This window comes from Helianthus annuus, chromosome 9 (genome assembly GCF_002127325.2).
Source record: "Helianthus annuus cultivar XRQ/B chromosome 9, HanXRQr2.0-SUNRISE, whole genome shotgun sequence".
In the NCBI taxonomy this organism is placed as follows: domain Eukaryota; kingdom Viridiplantae; phylum Streptophyta; class Magnoliopsida; order Asterales; family Asteraceae; genus Helianthus; species Helianthus annuus.
The window spans coordinates 167,469,692-167,478,858 of record NC_035441.2 but is presented as its reverse complement, the minus strand read 5'-3'; the positions used below and the strand labels follow the sequence as shown (position 1 = coordinate 167,478,858).

The 9,167-nt window shown below is 36.6% G+C and overlaps 1 protein-coding gene across 1 annotated transcript; it reads right to left on the bottom strand.

Moving 5' to 3' along the window:
* Nucleotides 1–1,538: 1,538 nt before the first annotated feature.
* LOC110879467 lies at nt 1,539–5,244 on the bottom strand. Its single transcript, XM_022127931.2, has 3 exons — nt 5,036–5,244; nt 3,196–3,395; nt 1,539–1,865 (listed from the first exon to the last, which is right to left on the bottom strand). Exons 1-3 carry the CDS (start codon nt 5,231–5,233, stop codon nt 1,757–1,759), a joined length of 507 nt encoding a protein of 168 aa, XP_021983623.1. The 5' UTR covers nt 5,234–5,244; the 3' UTR covers nt 1,539–1,756.
* Nucleotides 5,245–9,167: the final 3,923 nt, after the last annotated feature.

The window sequence follows — 9,167 nt, the reverse complement described above, 5'->3', positions numbered from 1 at the left end:
AAACAAATGTCACGGTCGTGCTTTTATTCCTACATAACGCACTTTATTTGTGTCATGCGTCTAAGGGTGGATCTAACAATCGGGCCCTGTTTTCTATAGGTTAATCTTTTTAAAGGAGTCCGATTGATTAATATGGAATGAAGCCAGTACAACCTTTGAAAGAAGGCGGGCCACCTCCATTATAAAGATAGAAAGCATACATGACTATCAGATTACATAGCGGATGGTCCCTTGTACGACTTTTTACTCATATCATATGAATCATTATATATGTGGGGCTCTTAACTTGATTACAAGATAGTTTTAAGCTAGATGCCATATGATTGTTTAGCTAGATTTTATTTATCTATTTTTGTTGAGCGACAGTTGAGCATGCATAGTTATTAAAGGTGCTAGGCGCACTCAAGGCGCATAGGCCTCGCCTGGGGCCTAGGCGCAAAGCGCAAAAAAGCGAGCGCCTGAGAAAAATAAAGCGCATAATGAAATAAAATTAAAATATATTATGTATTAGAAAAAGTAAAACTATTCTTCAAACAAAATAAACAAAATCTTTTATATAACACCTTATATCATCTATTTAATACCAAAAGTTCTAAAATATTAGTGTAGAAAAGTAGTTTTCCTTGGATGAAAGTAGAAATCTGGCTAAAATCTTGTCGGAATTTAGAGAATTTGGCCGGAAACTCTCCGGAATCTAGGAATCGTGCCGGAATGTGCGCCTTAACCATCACCTGGAGAATTAAAGCGCAATTTCTTCTACTTAAAGTGCAACTGCCTCGCCTCGCCTGGAAAATGGGCCTAGGCGCAAGAGGCGATGGCTTTTAACAACTATGTGAGCATGATCGTCCATTTTTTTAATTCGTATAGCATACAATAAGAAATGGGCTCAAATTCTGTATCATCATGGTAAAATCGAACCTATGTCCTTTGGCATATCTACACCTGGCAATCATGACCCGTTTTTAAATAAATGGGTTTATTTGGGTAGATCAATTTTACAATGGGTCAAAATGGATCAACCCTATTAAACTAATCAACTTAAAACGAGTCGAGTTGATACTTTTTATAACGACCTAGGTTGACCCGAATCCGTTAGCTAACCCGACACGACTATTTTGCTAGGCTTAGGGGTTGTTTTTTGCCTCCTAATGGTTCCATTAAGATGTTACCCCTGAATCAGTCAGCATTAAGACACCTTTGAATCAGACAGCAAGCCTCTTACCCATTAAGTGTCAAAATGATGCTCTATGAATTTTATCCCTTTGTCCCTTCACTTGTGTTCGTAACCCTCATCTGGCCACTCACGCACCACATCCTCGACCCACCACCAACCACACCACATCGGCGTACTCTTACTGGCTCCACACTTACTGGTTCAGAGTCTCTTAACCAGTCAGGCCTCTTGACACAGAGGTTACCAAACGGCCCCCAAGGCATATGCAATATGCACAAAGTATATGATACTAGATAGAGCCCGACTAGGATTTTGGGCAAATACCAAGGGTCCCCGGTATGTAAATAGAAAAAGACGTAGAATCTAAAAAAGCATTTTGTTTCTCTTATAAGATTAAAAGGAACAAGATAATCTAGGATGGGTCCATCTCCATGTGCTTGCTTTTATGGAGTTAGGCATTACATACTTTTTAAACTAGTCTAGTGCTATTGGACTTAATAATTTTATATAGATTGTCAGTCTAGCACCATGGTGTGGTGTATGATTAATGTATACATTATGAGATACTTACAGAAGAAATGATTAGTTATCAGCTTCTAACTGCAACGGCTTGAAGTACTTTCCATCTATGAGATAAGTACCAATTGTCAGTCGAACGGCCCATACATCCTTGGGCTTCCTTGACATAATCCTGCACATGTCGTAAGTTTATCATCGAGGTTTAATCTAATTTAAATGAAAAAAGATTGTTGAATTTCAATATTATTGTATAAAAGGTTCATTAAACAAGGTAACATCATTAACCTCTGATTACAAAGATATTTCTCCCAACATATATATATAGGATAAGTGTAAATCAATGGCCAGGATTGAATGATGAAAATACATTAGTGTATTTTACGATACACTAGTGTATTTTACGATTTGATGATGTAAATCAATGGCCAGTATTTGTTCACTCAGTTCACAAATACACTAGTGTTCACTCTAGAACCCTACCCTATATATATATATTTAATCAAATAAAAAATGCAAATAACTTCAATGATATGTCTATGATTTTCCGTACTTAGTGTGTTGTTTCAAAATGGAAATGTATAGTATATAATATATACATACAAATATGTGTCATTGTCTAAAAACATATACTTCTATTTATATGACTAAAAATAGTTTTTTTCATATGTATATGTATCGGTTAATCATTTTACTTAAACAATATCAAAAGGGTTCGCTAAGTTTATATACTACCTTTGCAAAGAAAATGTCAGTTTTTTGCTATTAAATTGACCGATACTAGTTCAAATGTTCAATCATAAACTAATATATATTTGCTGTAAAATTAACTTGTTCTATTAAATATCAAATGCATATAAATTTATGTATTTGTCACTAAAGTTACAAATTGCACATGTTGCTAATAGTTTTACTGAATGAAAAACTAAATTTTTAGTCTCTTTACTGTCCAAGTGTACATAGGCTAACATATTTTTTGTTGGTAAAAAGATGAAAAATTATTGAATATGAAACTAAACCCTCAACTAACAAAAATGAAAATGAATGATTAAATGCAATTCAAGATAGGTAAAAGTTTGCAAACTCGAAGTTCATTTGTTTCTTTTGCAGTTTCTTAAATAAAGGGACTTTGCTACTCATTTGGTGCCTAATGAAATTCAAAGAGGTATATGGTTTATGAGGCCTTATGCCATCATCTCTTTTATAAAATTCTAAGAAGCTAATATTTGACACAAATATATACAATAATAGTACAAAAATACTCTATGGGGTTAATGCAAGTATCATGCTAATGTGATCTGCAGAACTCACATCTTTCGGTAATTAACTAATTATACATCAAAATGCACTTAATCTTAGTTTAGCTTAGCTGCTTAAGAATGACATACTGAGTAACAATAAACTAAAAATATGAAATAAAACCAGGTATCTACAACATATATGAAAAGGTTTTGCTACCGAAAACAAGTGTCTGCATGTGTGTGTACAAGAAAGAGAGAGTTTACCTGCCAACATCACCGGCTTTGACTAAACCAGAATTAACCCTAAGGCAAGGAACAGAAGCGGCTGTCTTCAACATTTTAGGAGCTTCAACTATGATAATTGGCGATCCTATTTGTAGCGAATCAGAAACATTTGGTGGCTCTTTTGATTCAGATATAATTCTACCAACAGAGCTCTGATTACTTCGGATGCCCCCCTGCCACTATTTAAGAAAGGATAAAAAAACTAAGTTATAATAAAAAATTTCTATAAGGTTGAAGAGAATGATTAAGCTTTAGTTATGCACTCAGCTATTCATATTATCTACATTCACATACATGGAGTTTACTGCCAAATATTTCGTACTGAACTTCCAAAAATCTATTAGGATGCGGCTTATAGACAATACAGAAGGTTGTTTCCATCTCCTAGTCTAACTGAGCACACAACAAAACTAAACTGGAAATTTTATCTTATGTATCATGATAAGTACAAATGCAGAGAGAAAAGTAAAATTATGCACATTAAACACCAACTGCACAAAGGCGGATAGGCTTGAAAAGGAACAAACAAACATACAAACGTACCCAGTAAAATTCCACCTACAGCTATAGGTTACCGGTGGGGTCTACGGTATTTCCCTAATTTTACGAGTTTGAAATACAAGTCACCCCCAATTTCTCTCAAAAAACTTCATAGGCGAGAAAATGGCCCAACTTAGAAAGGGCGTAACCTGGGCTACATCCGGAATTACGGAGCCCACAAGTAATCAACAGAAACGTGACAAAACGTCTCAACCGGCCAGATCATGTTGCAACTGTCAAACCAGAATTCCATCAGCTAGACCCCCAATTTTACGAGTTTGATTTTCTTTTCGCTTTCCATGTAAAAACGTCAGAATCTTTTATTTCAGTAATTTACTCGTTTATTTAGGAAGTCAATAACATTATATCAATTTTGTTTTGATATAGTTCTCTTTTATTTTTGCTTCCGCTCTATGTCATATACCCACACCAATCAACCTCTTAAACACATTTTAACATTAATCAAGCCAGAATAGCAACCAATCACATTTTAAACACTTTTGAAGGGTAAACATTATGGCTTGGAGTTGGCTTCAGACAAGACACAAGCAAAAGGTAAATAAGATACCATCCTTTGTGCTTCCAAAACACTGCATTAATTATAGTCGTGTATATAGTTCAAATTTTGCAAGGTGCTGGTATAGGGGTTATTAGTAGTAAATTAGGATTAGGAGCCGTTCTAAGAAAAATATATATATATAAAGACACTGATTAATCCTATCTAGTGGTTAATCTAATACCTATCTCCCTATCCATTGGCAAGTTAGTAATCACTGATATCTAGCAAGCATTAAAAGCCCAATAGAAACACCAAAACACGATAGTGAAGAGCTCACTTGACAATTTATATTATAAACAAAAGCAAAAGAAGCCTAAGACCACACGGTGTGGGAGTGGAAATCTGGTGGGGAGACCAGTCCACGCCCACCAAACCACCCCGTGCTTGGCGTTTTCCATGGCGTTGGGTGTGGGGCGGGGGATTCTTAACCGGCGTGGGGGGCAATTTGGTTGGTGATGTGGCGCAAGTTGATTGGTGGTTTGTGGTAGGAGTTTGTGATTGGTTAGTATATACAAACCTAAGGGTTTTGCGTTGAAGTCGAAGATAGCAATTTGTTGTTTCAGTCAAGTATTCTAACTTTTAAATGGATGATTCAAACATTGTACTGCACAATCCATATCAGTATCAATGCAAACAAAGCCCTAAATGTAACTGATTTGCGATATTATCATGTACAATGGAGGTAATAGAATAATGCAAACAAAAATTCAGAAGGAACACCTTGTTTTTATCGGAAAATCCAACCGACGAGATGTGAGTGAGGGGGAAAAGTTGTTGGGCATTGGAAGGTGAAGAGAGTGGTAGCGTTGCTGAAATGTGAAGAGATGAAGAAGACGCCATTGATGAATGATGATGATGGTGTGGAAGGTTTTCGATGAGGAAATGGAAATTGAGCGGTTGGCTGAACTTGGGGTTCATTTGGCTTTCGAGTCCTTCAGGTTTTGCCAAATTGCATATTCAACGCTAGAGTTGCAATGTTGGCTACTTAGGTTGTGCTTCTAAACGAGCCGAGCCGTTTATTTTAAGGCTATGCGGTATGGTGATGGTCCATCTTTGAAGGATGATCTATCACGTAAGCGCCATGTAGATCGTGTGTGAGGATGAGGCAAAGATGATGGAGGTGAGGAAATGAGGGATGAGCCTAAAATATATGTATATGTTGTATGTATATATGTGTGTGTGAGGGGGTTTGTCTTCTAGTGGGGCGTCTTCAACGTCCGGTTGTAGCCGTTTGGGACGCCGCCGGTTGGGGGGGGAGGAGCGGCGCCGATCCTCGACTATCCCAGGCCGAAGCCCACACCAGGCAGCCTAACAAGCTAAAGTATTGGGTTTGGACTCGGCTCAAAAGCTCGAGCCAGCTTGTCGCTCGTTTAATTTTGGAATACAATATTTTGATTTTAGTTTGTTGTATTTTTTACATGTAATAATCTTCCTGTACTAATAAATGAAAATCTTTTTTTGGACACGTGTCATTTCCTGTTGCATTCGCATCTTATTTTCCTATTTATCTCTCATATTAAATAATAATAATAATTTTAAACAAAAATATTAGATAAGAATAATTATTTAGATAAGGATAAACATTTATTTTTATTACGTTCATATTAAATAATAATAATAATAATAATAATAATAATAATAATAATAATAATAATTTTAAACAAAAAATTAGATAAGAATATAAACGTTTTATTTTATAATAATATTAAATAATAATAATAATAATAATAATAATAATTTTAAACAAAAAAATAGTGAAGAATACATGTTTAACAAAGTAAAATATTACATAAGTAAATAGTACATTAAAGTTCATTTTAAAAGATAAATATATAATTAGTAAATAGTACATTAATGTTCATTTTTAAAAGATAAATTTTGATGATTATTTGTATTAATATATGACATTAATATTAGGGTTCTTCATGTTCTTAGTGAAATTCGAATAAATTCCCTTATTTTGGAATGAAATTTAGATTATTGGGTGTTTTCCTAGTTTTGATCTAAATTTTATCTCCTAAAATTTCGAAATCTGTTATAAAAATTAAATGAATATTATTTTTGAAATATTTTGATAAATTTAGATTAGCATTAAAATAGGAAACTAAATCCCATAACCCCTAAAAAATCGAATTTCAAACTTAACAGCTTTTAATCAGTAGATTTCGAGTTTTAAAGGATAAGTTTCGAAATTAGGTGGTTTCGACTAAGGTTTCTGTAACACCCCCAAAATTCCACCTGCGGAAACCCCGCGAGGCGTGTTACGCATCAGAGTTCGAGCCACCAATCACATTGAACCAATGATAGATATTTAAACAAGTCATGACATTAATCACTAATATAAAATGTCAACATGTTATCAATTCTCAGTAGTTGTGTAGCGGAAGCATGTACTCAATCGTTTAGCAGTTGTTTTATAATAATAATCAAAATCAATGTATCGTTTATAAGTAAATCCCAGAGTCTCGATCCATGACCACTCCAGCACTCCCAGATAGCAAGTCCATGTTCAAAGGTTAACGACCTACAAGCATGCAAACAAGTGTGTCAGACTACGCTGGTGAGTTCAAAGTTTCGTTAACGTGTTGTGTTACCAGATATATGTTAATGCGATTCAATGTTGCGTTACGATGTTGCTCAAGTTAGTTACCCTAGGGACTACGCCCTTACGTAACCGAGGAGTGTGCCTCTTAGCAACCCACTATGTTGTTCAGTTAGTTACCCTAGGGGAACCGCCCTTACGTAACCGAGGAGTGTGCCTCTAAACAACCATAGTGAAACCCAGATAATTAGTTCACCCCCGTCCTTGCGGCCCGGTGTGAGGTTTCCCACCTAATAGCGCTATCAACTAATTACCCCCATTGCCCTCCAGGCAATAACCAAAACCGATTAAGTTGTTTACCCAATGTTTCCCTTCCAAATGTTTACCAGTTGTCCCAAACCACCGGGACGCATGCTTGAGAAAATGCAATGAACTCACCTGGGGTTGCTCGGTATGATACACGAAAAGGTTCAGTTAAGCTATAATGTGATCAACCACGTCCTAGCAGGTTTATTATACAAGTCAGGTTGGGTTCAAGTAAAGCACATACGATTACACAGAGTTAACACGTTACAAACACGTATAGATCGTGGCAACACTTTAACAGTCAAGCTGTACGAGCTACAGTCACAACATATCAACTTGTACAATTTAATTAAGTCCAAAAGTATTCGGCCCAACATACACAAAAACAGTTTAAACATTCATGGCCCAATAATTATCGTACAATGGCATTGTGCGATCCAGTTCGTGTTGTGCGACAGTTGGGTTGTGCGATGTGGTTTTGGGCTGTCCGGCCCAGGGCTCTAACAGTCCAAATCTAAACTATAGTCACGGCCCAACACACAGCCTTGTGCGATCAGGCTGCGCTTGTGCGACCAGGCTGCACTTGTGCGGTTTAAAACACCTTGTGCGAGTGACCTTGTGTTACCAAGATACCTTGTGCGTTTAGGTCCAGTTGTGCGAGTGTTTGGTCTTGTGCGATCAAGTTAACAATCTTTCCATGAATCATGCATTCGGTTACAGGCATTTACACAAATCAATTAACATAATTAGTTTCCATGTTTAACACTTATCAATTAACAACTAACTCCTTGCGTAACATGGTAATTATCGATCAAACAGGATTTTTAGCATCATATTCCCTTAAACCCTATGAACCCTAATCGAACCATTCATGAATACAACCTATTAACATTCAATCAGATTAACCATAACCCTTCAAACGATCAATACTATAATTCGAATCTATAGCATGATATCCGATTAACAAGAGCATGTTTCAAACATATACAAGCTGATTATATGCAACCATTCGGTTCCTTAGATTATATCCGATTCATAAGAACATCAATTATCAGATGACTATTCTCTTTATCACATAATATATACGATTCATATTAACTAAATCATTCGGATCCACACATACAAGATCGGCCACATATCAACAACATGATATCACATCATTTGACAAATACATAATCATATGAAATACTAACCGATTAATGGCAGCAAAGGTGATCCGAACAATAGCCTTCAGTTGCCTTGTGTTGTTGCCGTCGAGTAGAGAGAGAGAGATAGGAAGTCTAGGGTTTGTGTGTGTGTGAGAATTGTAACAAGTGAAAGAACAACACCCCTAGATGGATGCTTGTTTACGTGCAAACAAGTGGGCCGAACCCCATTCGGGTGCCCTATGGACCCGCGTACAAGGTGTAAAGCCCAAATGGCTTTGTGCGATCAAGTGTGGGTGTGTGTGTCGTTGTGCGATCCGGGTTTCAACTAAACATGTATAACACACATTCACATATAACAACACAACATTCAATTAACACAGTTCACGTAAGCGCGTAACGTTACACAGAAGCAGGTTCGAATCACGAGTTGTCACAGTATCCCCAACTAAAAAGAAATTTCATCCCGAAATTTGGTACGCACTCACTAAGAAAGCTAGGTAAGTTAAAGCAGCTAGATAAGCTAAAGCTGGGTAAGTTATATCGTTTGCTGGTTTTCCTGGGGTGTCACATCCTCCCCAACTTGGAGGAAATTTCGTCCCGCAATTCACCAGTGGTATCAAGAGTCGGTTCAATTCCTTGAACAATTTAGAACATTGAAGTTTTAACATATCCTTCCGTTCCTATGTGAACTTCAATCCACGTATTGAAGCTTAACAAGCCCTCACGATTGTCATAAGACTCCTGCTAACGAACCTTGACTTCTTAGCCCATTCTTTCGATAGATTCCCTGATATATACAACTGATCCGATGACCTCAAATTCCGGTAAGGGTATCACCAGGGTTTCATCGGGCAAC

Excerpts from the sequence above, each read along its gene's own strand:
- LOC110879467 (XM_022127931.2), bottom strand. The coding sequence starts at position 5,233 with ATGAACCCCAAGTTCAGCCAACCGCTCAATTTCCATTTCCTCATCGAA. Across the intron at positions 3,396-5,035 it reads GATTTTCCGATAAAAACAAG|TGGCAGGGGGGCATCCGAAG; the intron begins GTGTTCCTTCTG and ends TTTCTTAAATAG. Across the intron at positions 1,866-3,195 it reads AAAGCCGGTGATGTTGGCAG|GATTATGTCAAGGAAGCCCA; the intron begins GTAAACTCTCTC and ends CGACATGTGCAG.